The sequence below is a fragment of the Leucoraja erinacea genome, chromosome 2 (genome assembly GCF_028641065.1).
Source record: "Leucoraja erinacea ecotype New England chromosome 2, Leri_hhj_1, whole genome shotgun sequence".
NCBI lineage: Eukaryota > Metazoa > Chordata > Chondrichthyes > Rajiformes > Rajidae > Leucoraja > Leucoraja erinaceus.
In genome coordinates this window covers 27,478,729-27,498,031 of record NC_073378.1, presented here as the reverse complement: position 1 = coordinate 27,498,031, position 19,303 = coordinate 27,478,729, and the positions used below count along the sequence as shown (strand labels likewise).

Genomic DNA, 19,303 nt, shown 5'->3' with positions numbered 1-19,303 from the left:
TGAATAGAGGCACAACACTTGCCTCCCTCCAGTCTCCCTCTAGCCTTATTAGTCTTTCATGTTTCTGGATTAACTTCCATCCGTTATTGTTCTGCCCATTTTATCAATCGTCAATATTGTTTAACAAATTAATTATCAACACCATCAATATACTTCAAGACACCTGCAAACTTACCAAGGGCCACCTTACACTCACATCCCCATCAATGTATACACCTATTATCAAAGGTCCCATGCTGATGTATAAGAAGGAACTGCAGATGCTAGTTTAAACCTAAGATAGACACAAAAAGCTGGAGAGAAGGAATGGGTGATGTTTAAGGTCGAGACCCTTCTTTCAGTTACTCCAGCTTTTTGTAACTATCCCAGCTAACAATGATCTGTTCTACATTTTCCTTGATCTCCATTCCCTTTGTCCTATTTTCACCCCTCACACTTCCTGTACCTTCCTTATTTATGTATCTCCCTCTCCCCTGACATCAGTCTATAGAAAGGTCCAGACCCGAAACGTCCAGAGTTGCTGCCTGTCCCACTGAGTTACTCCAGCATTTTGTGTCTATCGTCGATTTAAACCAGCATCTGCAGTTCTTTCCTAAACAAGGGTCCCAGCACTGATCCTCCACTACACATGCTTCCAAAGGCAAAAAAAAAAACCTTCTATCAGCAACCTCTACCTTCAATTAGCAAGCCAATTTCAGATCCAATTTTCCAAACTCCCCTGAGTCCTCTGGGCAATCAACCTTTTGAGAATTCTCTCATCAGGGGCCCTATCCAAAGGTTTCTAAATTCTTTGAAACACACAAAGCTCATCAACACATCACTTTAAAACAATGCAATCACATTTAGTTAGGAAGGATGTCCCTTCAGTAAAGCCATGAAGATTATCCTTGATTAATCCCAGTTACTCCAGTCGCATGAAGGCGTGTGTTTCTATTAGCTGAGCTCCCAGGTTAATTTCTTAAACTGTTATTTTAATGAATTAGTAAAGAAACAGGATATAAAAGTGACAAAAGACATTGAGAAGGTTGGGGCGAGACTCAGGAGAAGGGGGTGGCACGGTGTCGCAGCGGCAGAGTTGCAGCCTCACAGCGCCAGAGACCGGGGTTCAATCATAACTACGGGCGCTGTCTGTACGGAGTTTGTACGTTCTCCCTGTGACCCGAGTGAGTTTTCTCCAGGATCTCCGGTTTTCTCCCACACTCCAAAGACATGCGGGTTTATAGGTTAATTGCCTTAGTATAATTGTAAATTGTCCCTCGTTTGTAGGATAGTATTGGTGTGCAAGGATCGCTGGTCGACGTGGATTCGATAGGCTGATGGGCCAGTTTCCGTGCTGTATCTCTAAAAATAAATCACGCAGTCTTGGCAACGTGCATTTGAGGTTGTTGACAGAAGGAAAGACAGCGAAACCTTCTTGGATAAGGAAGTGGTGTAAGATGACTGAAGGGCAGCCCTGCTCAAAAATGGGATACCTAGTGATCAACATAGAGATATATAGATACAGAGACAATAGATGCAGGAGTAGGCCATTCGGCCCTTCGAACCAGCCGAATCGTTAGTGATCATCCACAATCAGTACCCCGTTCCTGCTGTCTCCCCATATCCCTTGATTCCGTTAGCCCTAAGAGCTCTATCTAACTCTTTTTTTGAATACATCCAGTAAATCGAACTCCACTGCCTTCTGAGGCAGAGAACTCGACAAATTCACAACTCTGTGTGAAAAAGGTTTTCCTCATCTCCGTTCTAAGTGGCCTACCCCTTATTCTTAAACTGTGGCCCCTTAGTTCTGGACTCCCCCAACATCGGGAACATGCATCTAGCGTGTCCAAACCCTACATAATTTTATATGATTCTATAAGATCCCCTCTAATCCCACTAAATTCCAGTGAATACAAGCCCAGCCGCTCCATTCTTTCATCATATGATAGTCCCGCCATCCTGGGAACTTACCTCGTGAATCTGCGCTGCATTCCCGCAATAGCAAGAATGTGCTTCCTCAAATTTGAAGACTAAAACTGCACACAATACTCCAGGTGCGGTCTCACCAGGGCCCTATACAATGGCAGAAGGACCCCTTTGCTCCTATACGCAACTCCTCTCATTATAAAGGCCAACATGCCATTCGCTTCCTTCACTGCCTGTTGTACCTGCATGTTTACTTTCAGTCACTGATGTCCTCACGTCCAATGCAGCAGTGAAGATACTTTTAGCAACATAATTAAATGTCAATGGAAAAGATATTGTCAAATAAATTGGCAGATGAACATTGTATTTAACTTGCTCGAGGTTTACAATGAAGTGGAGAGAGCTGAAGAGGCTGTGCTTCATGTATGTATAGCCTTGAAAAGGCATTTGTACAATAGAGGCCCTATGCCAAAATTAAACCGTATGGGACCAAGAGGGAATGACATATGGTGAAAAATGGCCCAATTCACAGAAAGCAAGCTTTTGCTGAACGGTGCTTTTTCCACACTGGATAAATGCATCGTGACGTATTGCAGATTGGTATTTGGGTCACTGCTCTTTTTGCATAATTTATTAATAGCCTGGCCTTACAGGGTATAATTTAGGATTCTAATGGAGCATAAATGCAGGTTGTTTCAGGTCTGGAAATGAGTCTGAAAAAGGTCCCGACCCAAATAGTTTTCTATCCATGCCTGTAGACAATAGACAATAGGTGCAGGAGGAGGCCGTTCGGCCCTTCAAGCCAGCACCACCATTCACTGTGATCATGGCTGATCATCCCCAATCAGTACCCCGTTCCTGCCTTCTCCCCATATCCCTTGATTCCGCTAGCCCTAAGAGCTCTATCTAACTCTCTTTTGAATGCATTCAGTGAATTAGCCTCCACTGCCTTCTGAGGCAGAGAATTCCACAGATTCACGTGTCTTCCAGTGATGATACGGAGGAAGGAACCGCAGATGCTGGTTTATACCAGAGATAGACACAAAAAGCTGGAGTAACCCAGCAGGTCGGGCAGCACCTCTGGAGATAAAGGATGGGCGACATTTCAGGTCGGGACCCTTCTTCAGATCGAAAGTAGAGGGAGGGGACGGAACAGGAGGTAAGAAAGGGCCAGAGCAAGGCAGCACTGGCAACAGATGACCAAGGGTGGAGCCCATAATGTCCCCTTCATAGCCGGGGGAGAGATGATAATGGAAGGATGCAAGGATGCAAACAGTGGATGGGGGAGGGGAGGGGGGGGGGGGGGGGGGAGTGGGGGACATGCGGAGGTTACTTGAAATTGATGGAGACCGAGGGAGACAGAGGCAGACAGTGGCAGACAGAGGCAGACAGAGGCACAGAGGCAGGCAGAGGCAGACAGAGGCAGACAGAGGCAGACAGAGGCAGACAGAGGCAGACAGAGGCAGACAGAGGCAGGCAGAGGCAGGCAGAGGCAGGCAGAGGCAGGCAGAGGGAGAGAGGGACAGGGAGAGGGACAGGGAGAGGGACAGGGAGAGGGACAGAGAGAGAGAGGGAGAGGGAGAGGCAGGGAGAGGAGAGGCAGAGGGAGAGGGAGAGGGGAGGGAGGAGAGGGAGAGGGAGAGGGAGAGAGGGAGGGAGAGGGAGAGGGAGAGGGAGAGAGAGGGAGAGAGGGAGAGGGAGAGGAGAGAGAGGGAGAGAGGGAGAGGGAGAGGGAGAGGAGGGAGGGAGGGAGAGAGAGAGAGAGAGAGAGAGAGAGAGAGAGAGAGAGAGAGAGAGAGAGAGAGAGAGAGAGAGAGAGAGAGAGAGAGAGATCATAAACAGTACTTCCATGTGTCTATCTAAAGGCCTCTTGGATCATTACACTTGGGAAATTGGGAAGGGCAAGTGTTCGTACGTTCAACCATTGTTTTATCTATAAAATAGTTATGGATAAAGACAGGGCAGGTCCATGTTAAACATTTTAAATGGGGCACAGCCAACTTTGATGGTCTTAGACCGGAACTTACTAAAGTTGTTTGGAGTAGGTTGTTTAGGGGCAAAGGGACGGCAGCAAAGTGTAATGACAAGCGTTCAAGGCATGCATGTTCATGTTCATGTTAGAATGTCTATGAATTCCTTTAGTCAGAGGGTGGAATCCATGGAATTCACTGCCACAGAAGGTTGTGGAGGCCAAGTCAGCGGATATTCTTAAGGCAAAGATTAATAGATTCTTTATTAGCATGGGTGTCAGGGATTATAGGGAGAAGGCAGGAGAATGGGGTTGAGAGGGGGAGATAGATTAGCCATGAATGAATGACGGAATAGACTTGATGGGCCAAATGCCCTACTTTGGCTCCTATCACGTGAACTTTTGCGAGCAGGCGATTATTGGTCGGCATGGACTAAGAGGGCAGAACGGCTTGTTTTCCATGTTGTATCTTTAAAAAAACGACACGGAATAGGAAGACTGCGCGTTATCTACCTAAAACTTTACAAAACCATCCACTCTTTCAACATCCAGTCACTTGCCACATCCAGCATGAGAACCTAAACACTAGAATCCCGGAAATTATCATTCTACCCTGCTTTACAAGAGGATTTCAGTATAAGAGTAGAGAGGTGCTTCTGCATTTGTATGGGCCTCTGGTAAGAGTATTGTGCACAGTTTAGGTCCTAATTTGAGGAATGACATCCTTGTGATTGAGTCAGTGCAGCGTAGGTTCACCAAATATGTGAAAAGAAAGAGATTAGTTAAAACAAATGTAGGCCCCTTGCAGTCAGAAACAGGTGAGTTGATCATGGGGAACAAGGATATGGCGGACCAATTGAATAACTACTTTGGTTCCGTCTTCACTGAGGAAGACATAAATAATCTGCCGGAAATAGAAGGGGACCGCGGGTCAAAGGAGTTGGAGGAATTTAGTGAAATCCAGGTTAGCCGGGAAGTGGTGTTGGGTAAATTGAATGGATTAAAGGCCGATAAATCCCCAGGGCAAAATAGGCTGCATCCCAGAGTACTTAAGGAAGTAGCTCCAGAAATAGTGGATGCATTAGTAATAATCTTTCAAAACTCTTTAGATTCTGGAGTGGTTCCTGAGGATTGGCGGGTAGCAAACGTAACCCCACTTTTTAAGAAGGGAGGGAGAGAGAAAACGGGGAATGACAGACCAGTTAGTCTAACATCGGTAGTGGGGAAACTGCTAGAGTCAGTTATTAAAGATGGGATAGCAGCACATTTGGAAAGTGGTGAAATCAATGGACAAAGTCAGCATGGATTTAAGAAAGGTAAATCATGTCTGACGAATCTTATAGAATTTTTCGAGGATGTAACTAGTAGCGTGGATAGGGGAGAACCAGTGGATGTGGTGTATCTGGACTTCCAGAAGGCTTTCGACAAGGTCCCACATAAGAGATTAGTATACAAACTTAAAGCACACGGCATTAGGGGTTCAGTATTGATGTGGATAGAGAACTGGCTGGCAAACAGAAAGCAAAGAGCAGGAGTAAACGGGTCCTTTTCACAATGGCAGGCAGTGACTAGTGGGGTGCCGCAAGGCTCAGTGCTGGGACCCTAGCTATTTACAATATATATTAATGATCTGGATGAGGGAATTGAAGGCAATATCTCCAAGTTTGCGGATCACACTAAGCTGGGGGGCAGTGTTAGCTGAGAGGAGGATGCTAGGAGACTGCAAGGTGACTTGGATAGGCTGGGTGAGTGGGCAAATGTTTGGCAGATGCAGTATAATGTGGATAAAAGTGAGGTTATCCATTTTGGTGGCAAAAACAGGTAAGCAGACTATTATCTAAATGGTGGCCGACTAGGAAAAGGGGAGATGCAGCGAGACCTGGGTGTCATGATACACCAGTCATTGAAAGTAGGCATGCAGGTGCAGCAGGCAGTGAAGAAAGCAAATGGTATGTTAGCTTTCATAGCAAAAGGATTTGAGTATAGGAGCAGGGAGGTTCTACTGCAGTTGTGCAGGGTCTTGGTGAGACCACACCTGGAGTATTGCGTACAGTTTTGGTCTGCAAATCTGAGATTATTGCCATAGAGGGAGTGCAGAGACGGTTCACCAGACTGATTCCTGGGATGTCAGGACTGTCTTATGAAGAAAGACTGGATAGACTTGGTTTATACTCTCTAGAATTTAGGAGATTGAGAGGGGATCTTATAGAAACTTACAAAATTCTTAAGGGGTTGGACAGGCTAGATGCAGGAAGATTGATCCCGATGTTCAGAAAGTCCAGGACAAGGGGTCACAGCTTAAGGATAAGGGGGAAATCCTTTAAAACCGAGATGAGAATAACTTTTTTCACACAGAGAGTGGTGAATCTCTGGAACTCTCTGCCACAGAGGGTAGTCGAGGCCAGTTCATTGGCTATATTTAAGAGGGAGTTAGATGTGGCCCTTGTGGCTAAGGGGATCAGAGGGTATGGAGAGAAGGCAGGTACGGGATACTGAGTTGGATGATCAGCCATGATCATATTGAATGGCGGTGCAGGCTCGAAGGGCCGAATGGCCTACTCCTGCACCTAATTTCTATGTTTCTTTGTTTCTATGATTGATCCCTGGGATGGCGGGACTGTCATATGAGGAAAGATTGAAAAAATTAGGCTTGTATTCACTGGAGTTTGGAAGGATGAGGGGGAATCTTACAGAAACATATAAAATTATAATGAACAAGCTAGATGCAGAAAAAATGGTCCCAATGTTGGGCGAGTCCAGAACCAGGGGCCACAGTCTTAGAATAAAGGGGAGGCCATTTAAGACTGAGGTGAGAAAAAAAGTTTCACCCAGAGAATTGTGAATTTGTGGAATTCCCTGCCACAGAGGGCAGTGGAGGCCAAGTCACTGGATGGAATTAAGAGAGAGTTAGATAGAGCTCTAGGGGCTAGTGGAGTCAAGGGATATGGGGAGAAGGCAGGCACGGATTATTGATTGGGGACGATCAGCCTTGATCACAATGAATGGCGGTGCTGGCTCGAAGGGCCGAATGGCCTCCTCCTGCACCTATTTTCTATGTTTCTCTATGTTTCTATTATGATACAGAAGCTGTAAAAAAATGTACAAGTTCACCGTGCTAATCTTTTATATTACAAATAACCTTTCAATTTCATATCAACTTGGTCAATTAAATAGTGTGAAGAGGGGTTTAAGTTGCAGGAACATTGACTCATGACATTGAAAAATATCTTTAAGTAAAGCCAAAAAATATATACTTTATTCTCACACCTACCTTTCAGATACTATTAGCAGATGGAAATAAATGTTGGATATTGGAATAACTTTCAAGAGCTCAGCTACATACAGACTTTTGTACAACAAAAGTCCAGAGGAGTAACAAATTGAAAATATCTGTAAAATGCAAAAATACAAAATGTACCTAGCCGTAGAAAGAGTGCTGCAAAGAACTCTGAGAGAAGTCACAAGAAATCAAGGAGTAATTTCAAATTCAGATTTTATGTCATCTACAATAATTATGCAGCATGTTGAATGTAATAACATTCTCACAGTAATATTATAAAAAAAGAGGCATTGAATCACATAATGAGATATTACATTAGATGACCAAAACTTGGGCAAAGATAGATTATGGAAAGCGCTCAGACGACTGAGAACATCGTTAAACGTTATGTTTTGATCTATAGGCCAGGCTATCTTGCTCACAAATTGCCATAACCCAAAGTTCAAGCTGCACTGACTTAATGACAAACAAACAGTAATTGAAATTAATAAATACATGAATGCAAGTAACTATACAAGTAATTTTTAGTGCAGAAAATAAAAATAATAGGCATCATTATTAATAAAAATAGAGGCAATGTTTCCTTCAACATCTGATTATTAGTTTTTCCTTTAAATAAAAACGTGGCTGATTCTCACGTGTATGCTTTGATGACCATAGAAATGTCTGTAGAAATGAAATTTCGTTCAAACCTAGGTTTGAATGACAATAAATAGCATTTCATTCCATTCCATACCAGAATACAATTGTCAAAACTGAGATGAAATGTAAAGTTTGGTAAACTCTCTGTCAAATTTACTTTTCCATCCCACCTCTTATGAACATGAATTCGATGTAAAAATCTGCAAACCCTTAGTCAAATTTACTTTTCCATCCCAACTCTGAAGAACTAGAATTAGTACCATCATATTTATTAAAAAAACACACCTTAATGGTTCAAAACACAAGAGTATAGAGAAGGCTTGTTTCAATGAGGTCAGACACAAAATGCTGGAGAAACTCAGGACAGGCAGCATCTCTGGAGAGAAGGGATGGGTCACGATTCGGGTCGAGACCTTTCTTCAGACTGAGCATCAGGGGAGATGGAAACGAGAGATATGGAAGGGTAAGACGTGAAAACGAGAGATCAAAGGGGACGAAGGTCAAGGAAAATGTAGAACAGATCATTGTTAGCTGGGTTGGGGGAAGGTGAAGGCAAGGTATACAACAATAACATTTAATCAAGAAGACAGGCAGACTGGTCGGAGAACTAGGATGGGGAGGGATGGAGAGAGAGGGAAAGCGGGTTACTTGAAGTTAGAGAAGTTGATATTCATATTTCATATAGCATATCTCAATATTCCAGGTGAGGTCCTATCATTCTACCCTGAGAAATACTGATCACACATCCTGCTAGTCCATCATAATGACCTGTGAAGGTTATGCCAAGAATCAGAGGGGGGGGGAAATTAAAAGCACACTTTATTCGCATGGATGTTTTGTTTGTACGAGGTTTGGAGAGGCCAATTTAAAAAAAAAAAATCTATCACAGCTATCACTGTGGCAACTAGTCGGGGATTGGCTGTGTAACGGCAAGGAATTTTTGGTTGGGAATTGAATGAACGACATGTCATTGCATTACAGCTCCACATAGCGTAATATCCAGGCTATGAAGTTACAAGTAAAATCACATGGAATTGTGTAATAATAATTGCATGGACAAATACTCCACTTTTCTTAAAACAAATAATAATGGAAGCACATTCACACTTACCTTTTCCATTGAATGATAATGAAGAAGCCATGGCTCCTGTGACTGGCAGTGGCAGCTGTGGTGACGATGGCTGTGTTCTTGGCCTGGTTCCCATTCGTGCTCTCTCTGTTCCAGGGACCAGCAGAGTCCCGAATGACTTCTCAATGGCCAGATCTGGCGCTACAGAGTCTGGATTCTGTTCCATTTGATCAAATGTATCTGACGAGACATCCTGAAAACCATCAATCACTATCCTATTCTTTAGAGGGCTTCTGGGAACCAGGATTTTGATGCCCGATTTAGTGAGGTCCATTGTCTTCCTACTGGAGAAAGGCTGCGAGCTGGTTTTGCGGAATTTCTGGTGACTTGACAAGAACTGGCTTGAGCTTTTTGAGTCAGTGTCTTTACCAATTCCTGGTAATCTGGGAGAAGACTTTGATAGAGAACTGTTGGTTGACCTGGATATTTGTTTGCGAGCATTGTTTAAAGAATGCTTGTTTGCTCTGGAAATGTGTCCGTCTTTCTGCTTATCACTGTGCTGCCTGTTAAACTCCAGAATATACTCCTCACAGTTCACCAGATGATGTTCTGGTTCCCATGTGTCATCATCACTGTCATAACCTTTCCACCGGACCAAGTACTCAGTTCGCCCCTTTTTATTTTTCCTCTTGGCCACAATTCTCTCTACCTATTAAATCAGGAAACACAGGAATCAGTGACACAGAACTTGCTGTGGATTATGCACTAAATAATCAACGGCACAACTACACTGCTGGTCTTAAAGGAGTTTGTCTTTACCAGATTACCAGAACGTGGATTATGTTCAAACTTTAATATCTCACAAAGTATGAATGACTCAAGTGACATGTCGCAGCGAAATTCATTGCTTGCATGCCCAAGGTATGCAAATAGTCGACACATAAAGGGCGCTTAAAGTTACAAAGTGTCGCACGCCTGGTCCAACTTTGTTCATCCCACCCCCACGCTCCCTCACGGCGGTCCCCCCCCGGGCGGGGTCGCCCCCCCCCCCCCCCCCCCCCCCCCCCCCCCCCCCCCCCCCCCGGGTCCTCCTCGGCCCCCCCCATAATAGATTTATAACGACACTAGTAAATTTGATGCCACACACCTTTGGATAGAACAACATGTATGCAAACTGCAACAGCTTACCACTAGTGCAACAGGAATTGTAGGAATGGAAGGAACCATATTGGCCAGACAATAACACACATCAGCAGCAGGCAAAGGCTGAGGCTCAAAGGCTGATCGCAACCATACCCACCTTACACTGGAAAATGGAAAGGCGCAGAACTGGAAAAGAGCACGGAATTCCGCCTGGGCTCCCTGTTAAGTTATATGGTGATAAGACAAACTTTACATTTGAAAAAAAAGTGAACATTTCGATGTTCAATGAAAAGAATCGAACATTTATGCCTTTTCCATTATACTTCTTACCCGATTTGACACTGATCTACAATATCACGACAATATTTTCTTCCTTGGTCATAACAAATTACATGACTCGCTCGGTCCGCATTAACCAACCTGATCTCCCGGTGGCTCAGCACTTCAACTCCCCCTCCCATTCCCAATCTGACCTTTCTGTCCTGGGCCTCCTCCATGGCCAGAGTGAGGACCACCGTAAACTGGAGGAGAGCACCTCATATTCCGCTTGGGCAGAAAGCATCCCGGTGGCCTGAACATTGACTTCTTCAATTTCTGGTAGCCCTTGCTGTCTCCTCGCCTTCTCAGCTCTCCCTCTGACCTCTGGCTCTTCCTCTCTTCTTCCCGCCCCCCCCCCCCCCCCCCCCGCCCCCCCACCTGCATCAGTCTGAAGAAGGGTTTCGGCCCGAAACGTTGCCTATTTCCTTTGCTCCATAGATGCTGCCGCACCCGCTGAGTTTCTCCAGCAATTTTGTCTACCTTCGATTTTCCAGCATCTGCAGTTCTTTCTTGAACAAATTACAATACTCTCTGCCAATGCTTTCAAAATGCCAACTGACATCACTGACATTTCCTCATCTTAAACCCCTTCCTCAAGACTAAAACACCTTATTATTGGCGATAATAAATATATAGTTGCTACGATTAGTTCTATGCAATGCAGTCGTTTTAATAATCTTACTCTCAAAATGCAATTCAGTTCTAGTTTATTGTCATGTGTACCGACCGAGGTGGGGTGGGAAAGCTCAATTGATTATCTAAAAATGAACAAAATCTAGAAACTAGACAGATTAGTTTCAGATTTCTAACATGTGTCATTTTAACCCCCTGCAGCCCCCAAAACAAATGCCATTTCTATTTGGTATTTCATTGGCGTCTCATAATCATCAATCCTTTTGGTACTTACACATAACAAAATACTTCAATTGTCACTACTGAGCTGCCACACACCAATTGGACTACTTAAAATTAAAAATAACACTACGGACGGCACGGTGGCGCAACGGTACAGTTGCTGACTTACAGCGCCAGAGACCCGGGTTCCATCCTGGCTACGGGTGCTTGACGACTGTACGCTCTCCCCGTGACCTGCGTGGGTTTTCTCCGAGATCTTCGGTTTCCTCCCACGCTCCAAAGACGTGCTATTTTTTAGGTTAATTGGCTTGGTATTAATGTTAAAATTGTCCCTAGTGTAGGATAGTGTAAATGTGCGGGGATCTCTGGCTCTGCGTGGACTCGACGGGTCAAAGGGCCTATTTCTACACTGTATCTCGAAACTAAAAACTACACGTAAACTGGACAAAGACATTTAACAAAACCTTTGTGGAACAGCAGGGTCGGTAGAATAACAAGCTCAAAAGAAAAGAATGTGAAAAAAAACAGAATGTATACTCAGAGCTGCTGTAGATTTGGGACTCAGAGCTGCTGTAGATTTGGAAGCAACAGCAGGAGAAGATTAGCAAGAGAAAACACTGATTGGCTCTAGCCCAAGTGGGAGGAGCGAAGTGAGTCAGAGGGGGGAAAACAGTTGAAAACTGAGGAATTTGGTTTGTAAATTGGTAAATTAGGCAATTTATCAGTCAATATAAACAAGACAGCTATTAGGGAGCGGCAGTGAGTGAAGTGCCCTGTGGGAAAAGTGTGAGTCTTTGGCTGGAAGGCTGAGGAGAGAAGGCTTACCAAAACACTGGAGAGGGAGAGACGAAAGAAGGAGATGTCAGGCAAGCTGATTCAGTGCGATGCTTGCAGTATGTGGGAGGTCAAGGACACCGCTGGTGCCTCTGGCTGCTACAAATGCGAGAAGGTGCATCCAGGTAGAGCTCCTGAAGGGCCGTGTTGGGGAATTGGAGAAGCAAGTGGATGACCTCAGGTTCGTCCGAGAAACTGAGAAGTTCCTACAGCAAGATTGTTACACCTAAAGTACTGGAAGAGAGAAGGTGGGAGATGGTGAGAAAGGGAGGGAAGCATGGAATGCAAACATCCCCGGGTGTTGTACCTCTTGTGAACAGGTTCACCCACTTAGAAGCTGTCGGGACAGAAGACGTTGTTACACTGAGCGGCGGACTGGCTTGCGATGCAAACGGGGCTGTTGAGCCAAAACCAAATAGGCCAAAGTCAGGCAACGCCACTGTAGTGGGAGACTCCATTGTGAGAGGTACGGACAGGGGTTTCTGCGGCAACAGACGGGATGCGAGGATGGTGTGCTGCCTTCCTGGTGCCAGGATCCAGGATGTCACGGACAGAGTGCAGAAAATCCTCAAGGGCGAAGGTGAACAGCCGGAAGTGGTAGTGCATGTCGGCACAAATGATGTCGGAAAGAAGGGGATGAACATTCTGCAGTGTGACTTTAGAGAGCTTGGAAAAATGCTGAAAAGCAGGACCTCCAGGGTTGTTATCTCCGGTTTGCTTCCAGTTCCCCGTGCTAGCGAGAGCAGGAACAGGGAGATACGGGACCTGAACGTGTGGCTGAGGATCTGGTGCACGGGGCAGGGATTTAGATTCTTAGATCACTGGGATATGTTTTGGAGTAAGGGTGGACTGTACAAAAGTGGATGGATTGCATCTTAACAGGTGGGGGACCAGCATTCTGGCAGGCAGGTTTGCCACTGCTACACGGGTGGTTTTAAACTGAATAAGGGGGGTGGGTGTGTCAAATGGGATAGTTGAGGATGGACTTAAAGGGAATGGGTTCCTTAAATGTGCAAGCGGAGAGACAGAGGGGTGTAAAATGAGGGTAGAAGCAATAGGTAGCATGCTAAATAGTAAAAGTGGCAGGCAGACAAATCCAGGACAAAAATCAAAAAGGGCTACTTTTCAACATAATTGTATAAGGGGTAAGAGTGTTGTAAAAACAAGCCTGAAGGCTTTGTGTCTCAATGCAAGGAGCATTCGTAATATGGTGGATGAGTTGAATGTGCAGATAGCTATTAATGACTATGATATAGTTGGGATCACGGAGACATGGCTCCAGGGTGACCAAGGCTGGGAGCTGAAAATCTAGGGATATTCAATATTCAGGAGAGATAGACAGAAAGGGAAAGGAGGTGGGGTAGCGTTGCTGGTTAGAGAGCAGATTAACGCAATAGAAAGGAAGGACATTAGCTTGGAGGATGTGGAATCGATATGTGTAGAGCTGCGAAACACTAGGGAGCAGAAAACGCTAGTGGGAGTTGTGTACAGGCCACCTAACAGTAGTAGTGGAGTTGGAGATGGTATCAAACAGGAAATTAGAAATGCGTGCAACAAAGGTAAAACAGTTATAATGGGTGACTTCAATCTACATATAGATTGGGTGAATCAAATTGGCAAGGGTGTTGAGGAAGAGGATTTCTTGGAATGTATGCGGGATAGTTTTCTAAACCAACATGTAGAGGAACCAACGAGAGAGCAGGCTATTCTAGATTGGGTATTGCGTAATGAGGAAGGGTTAGTTAGCAGTCTTGTTGTGCGTGGCCCCTTGGGCAAGAGTGACCATAATATGGTTGAGTTCTTCATTATGATGGAGAGTGACATTGTTAATTCAGAAACAAAGGTCCTGAACTTAAAGAAAAAGAGGGTATGAGATGTGAATTGGCCATGATAGACTGGCAATTCATTCTTAATGGGTTGACGGTGGATATGCAATGGAAGGCATTTAAAGACTGCATGGATGAACTACAACAATTGTTCATCCCAGTTTGGCAAAAAAATAAATCAGGGAAGGTAGTGCATCTGTGGATAACAAGGGAAATCAGGGATAGTATCAAAACAAAAGATGAAGCGTACAAATTAGCCAGAAAAAGCAGCCTACCAGAGGACTGGGAGAAATTCAGAGTCCAGCAGAGGAGGACAAAGGGCTTAATTAGGAAAGGGCAAATAGATTGTGAAAGAAAACCGGCAGGGAACATAAAAACTGACTGCAATAGCTTTTATAGATATGTGAAGCGAAAAAGATTAGTTAAAACAAATGTAGATCCCTTGCAGTCAGAAACAGGTGAGTTGATCATGGGGAACTAGGATATGGCGGACCAATTGAATAACTACTTTGGTTCCGTCTTCACTAAGGAAGACATAAATAATCTGCCGGAAATAGCAGGGGACCGGGGGTCAAATGAGATGGAGGAACTGAGTGAAATCCAGGTTAGCCGGGAAGTGGTGTTAGGTAAATTGAATGGATTAAAGGCTGATAAATCCCCAGGGCCAGATAGGCTGCATCCCAGAGTACTTAAGGAAGTAGCCCCAGAAATAGTGGATGCATTAGTGATAGTTCCTGAGGATTGGAGGGTAGCTAATGTAACCCCACTTTTTAAAAAGGGAGGGAGGGAGAGAGAAAACGGGGAATTATAGACCAGTTAGTCTAACGTCGGTAGTGGGGAAACTGCTAGAATCAGTTATTAAAGATGGGATAGCAGCACATTTGGAAAGTGGTGAAATCATTGGACAAAGTCAGCATGGATTTATGAAAGGTAAATCATATCTGACGAATCTTATAGAATTTTTTGAGGATGTAACTAGTAGCGTGGATAGGGGAGAACCAGTCGATATGTTATATCTGGACTTTCAGAATGCTTTCGACAAGGTCCCACATAAGAGATGAGTATACAAACTTAAAGCACACGGTATTGGGGGTTCAGTATTGATGTGGATAGAGAACTGGCTGGCAAACAGGAAGCAAAGAGTAGGAGTAAACGGGTCCTTTTCACAATGGCAGGCAGTGACTAGTGGGGTACCGCAAGGCTCAGTGCTGGGACCCCAGCTATTTACAAGATATATTAATGATCCGGATGAGGGAATTGAAGGTAATATCTCCAAGTTTGCGGATGACACTAAGCTGGGGGGCAGTGTTAGCTGTGAGAAGGATGCTAGGAGACTGCAAGGTGACTTGGATAGGCTGGGTGAGTGGGCAAATGTTTGGCAGATGCAGTATAATGTGGATAAATGTGAGGTTATCCACTTTGGTGGCAAAAACAGGAAAGTAGACTAATATCTGAATGGTGGCCGATTAGGAAAGGGGGAGATGCAACGAGACCTGGGTGTCATGATACATCAGTCATTGAAAGTAGGCATGCAGGTGCAGCAGGCAGTGAAGAAAGCGAATGGTATGTTAGCATTCATAGCAAAAGGATTTGAGTATAGGAGCAGGGAGGTTCTACTGCAGTTGTACAGTGTCTTGGTGAGACCACACCTGGAGTATTGCGTACAGTTTTGGTCTCCAAATCTGAGGAAGGACATTATTGCCATAGAGGGAGTGCAGAGAAGGTTCACCAGACTGATTCCTGGGATGTCAGGACTTTCATATGAAGAAAGACTGGATAGACTTGGCTTATACTCTCTAGAATTTAGGAGATTGATGGGGGGATCTTATAGAAACTTACAAAATTCTTAAGGGGTTGGACAAGCTAGAAGCAGGAAGATTGTTCCCGATGTTGGGGAAGTCCAGGACAAGGGGTTACAGCTTAAGGATAAGGGTGAAATCCTTTAAGACCGAGATGAGAAAAACATTTTTCACACAGAGAGTGGTGAATCTCTGGAACACTTTGCCACAGAGGGTAGATGAGGCCAGTTCATTGGCTATATTTAAGAGGGAGTTAGATGTGGCCCTTGTGGCTAAGGGGATCAGGAGGTATGGAGAGAAGGCAGGTACGGGATGCTGAGTTGGATGATCAGCCATGATCATATTGAATGGCGGTGCAGGCTCGAAGGGCCGAATGGCCTACTCCTGCACCTATTTTCTATGTATCTATGTATAATGAATTGAACAGGTTTTTTTGGTAAAGGAACACCAAACTGAAAGGTTATTAATTTCCTCTGTTGCTTTCCTCACCAGCTATTGGGAGTGAAACATGACAGTTGGGAAAAAGATAAGGACTTGCCCTATTCTTATGATGGGGACCAGATGGAAACAGGTAGTTGATAAACATTGTCTGGATACTTGGGTTCATGAACTAACTGCAAGAGAAGCATTTACATGGTAAATGGTAGGGAATTGAAGAATGTAGGTGAACAGAGGGATCTGGGAATAACTGTGCACAGTTCCCTGAAAGTGGAATCTCATGTAGATAGGGTGGTAAAGAAAGCTTTTGGTGTGCTGGGCTTTATAAATCAGAGCATTGAGTATAGAAGTTGGGATGTAATGTTAAAATTGTACAAGGCATTGATGAGGCCAATTCTGGAGTATGGTGTACAATTTTGGTCGCCTAATTATAGGAAGGATGTCAACAAAATAGAGAGAGTACAGAGGAGATTTACTAGAATGTTGCCTGGGTTTCAGCAGCTAAGTTACAGAGAAAGGTTGAACAAGTTAGGGCTTTATTCTTTGGAGCGCAGAAGATTAAGGGGGGACTTGATAGAGGTTTTTTTAAATGATGAGAGGGATAGACAGAGTTGACGTGGAAAAGCTTTTCCCACTGAGAGTAGGGAAGATTCAAACAAGGGGACATGACTTGAGAATTAAGGGACTGAAGTTTAGGGGTAACATGAGGGGGAACTTCTTTACTCAGAGAGTGGTAGCTGTGTGGAATGAGCTACCAGTGAAGGTGATGGAGGCAGGTTTGTTTTTATCATTTAAAAATAAATTGGATAGTTATATGGATGGGAAGGGAATGGAGGGTTATGGTCTGAGCGCAGGTGACAGAGCTCTGTACAGGGCTGCTCGAGCCGACCTGAAAAGTGGTATTAAAAAGGCCAAGGCGGATCACAAGAGGAGCATAGAGTCCCACTTGTCCAGCAATAATACACGGGAGGTATGGCGGGGCATACAAGACATTACCAACTACAGAGGCTGTGCCACAAAGTCAGAAGACCTGAGTGCGCCGCTGGCAGAAAAGCTAAATTGCTTCTTCTCCCGCTTTGAGACATCACAACAGCAGCACTCACCTGCTACAGCCCTGTTCCCACCCTCACCTGGCTCCTGTACTACCCCACTCACTGTCGGGGAACACGATGTCAGACGGGTGCTCCTGGCAGTGAACCCCAAGAAGGCTACCGGCCCAGATGGAGTCCCTGGTAAGGTGCTCAAAGCGTGCGCCCACCAGCTCACTGCCATCTTCACCAGAATTTTCAATCTCTCCCTGGCCCAGGCAGTTATTCCGTCCTGCCTAAAATCAGCCACAATCGTCCCTGTGCCGAAGAAGTCTCCCATCACCAGCCTTAATGACTACCGTCCTGTTGCCCTCACTCCGGTAATCACGAAGTGCTTCGAGAGATTGGTCCTCCAGCACATCAAGGACTATCTACCACCAGACTTCGACCCCCACCAATTCGCTTATCGCCAAAACAGATCCACAGAAGACGCCATCACCGTAGCTCTCCACTCTGTGCTGAGCCATCTGGAGCAGGGGCAGAGCTACGTCCGGATGCTCTTTGTGGATTTTAGTTCAGCCTTTAACACAATCATCCCGGACATCCTCATTGGTAAACTGGTCACTCTCGGCCTCCCCACTGTCACATGTGCCTGGATTAAGGATTTCCTCACAAACCGGCCCCAGACTGTGAGACTTGGCCCCCACCTCTCCTCCACTCGCAGGTTGAGTACCGGTTCCCCACAGGGCTGTGTGCTAAGCCCCCTCTTATACTGTCTCTACACCTACGACTGTAGTCCGGCCCACAACAACAACCGCATCGTCAAATTTGCTGACGACACTACTGTGGTCGGACTTATTTCAAAGGGAGACGAGGCAGCCTACAGAGAGGAAGTCCTGAAGTTGACAACCTGGTGCTCAGAAAACAATCTGGCTCTGAACACCAGGAAAACAAAAGAGCTCATTGTCGACTTCAGGAGGCACAGCACCGACTTAGCCCCCCTACACATCAACGGCGAGTGTGTGGAGAGGGTCAACACCTTCCGGTTTCTCGGCGTCCATATCGCGGCTGACATCTCCTGGACGGACAACACGACAGCGGTCATCAAGAAGGCTCAGCAGCGGCTGCACTTCCTGAGGGTCCTCAGGAAGCACAACCTAGACTCTAACCTGCTGCTGACCTTCTACCGCTCGTCCATCGAGAGCCTGCTGACATACTGCATTACAGCATGGTATGGCAGCTGCACCATGGCAGACAGGGAGAGGCTTCAGAGGGTAACCAGGACAGCGCAGAGGATCATTGGTTGCCCTCTCCCCTCCCTGATGGACATCTACACCTCCCGCTGCCTTAGCAGGGCAAAGAAGATCACCAAAGACAGCTCCCATCCTGCGTTTGGACTGTTCGACCTGCTGCCCTCTGGAAGGCGCTATAGGTGCATCAAATCCAGGACAAACAGACTCAGGAATAGCTGCTTCCCGAGAATTATATCTACCATGAATTCAAATCCACACATTCACTGACTACACCGCCCAACACGGACTTCCATCTGTATATATGTATATATGTATGTAGCGCCGTAGAATTTGTGCACCTATTCCCCCCCCCCCCATCTCCCTTCTGTTTTGTTTTCTGTTTCTTGTTTTTTTTGTGTAAAATTGTATGTATGCACTGAGTACGAGCAGCTTTCAGTTTCACTGTACATGTATAGTGACAATAAATGGCATATCTATCTATCTATATGGGACTAGGGGAGATTAAGTGTTCGGCACGGACTAGAAGGGTCGAGATGGCCTGTTTCCGTGCTGTAATTGTTATATGGTTATATGGTTATAAGAGGATACAACGGAACCACTGTAGCCATAGAGTGATACAGCATGGAAACAGGCCCCCTCGGCACAACTTGCCCACACCGGCCAACATGTTCCAGCTACACTTGTCCCATTTGCCTGCGTTTGGCCCATATCCCTCTAAACCTGTCCTATCCATGTACCTGTCCAACTGTTTCTTAAGCCTTGGGATAGTCCCTGCCTCAACTACCTCCTCTGGCAGCGCGTTCCATACACCCACCACCTTTTGTGTGAAAAATATTGCTTCAAAAAAAAAATTCAGTTCAGTTTAGTTTATTGTCACATGTACCGAGATACAGTGAAAAGCTTTTGTTGCGTCCTAACCAGTCAGCGGAAAGACAATACATGAT

General features: G+C 45.3%; 1 protein-coding gene across 1 annotated transcript in view; it reads right to left on the bottom strand.

Moving 5' to 3' along the window:
- The window catches only part of cdyl (chromodomain protein, Y-like), a 224,588-nt gene that overhangs the window by 70,818 nt on the left and 134,467 nt on the right, over positions 1 to 19,303 (bottom strand). Inside the window, exon 2 of the mRNA XM_055653721.1 lies at positions 8,908 to 9,574. Within this exon, the coding sequence (XP_055509696.1) occupies positions 8,908 to 9,574 (667 nt within the window). The remainder of the gene's footprint in view (positions 1 to 8,907; positions 9,575 to 19,303) is intronic.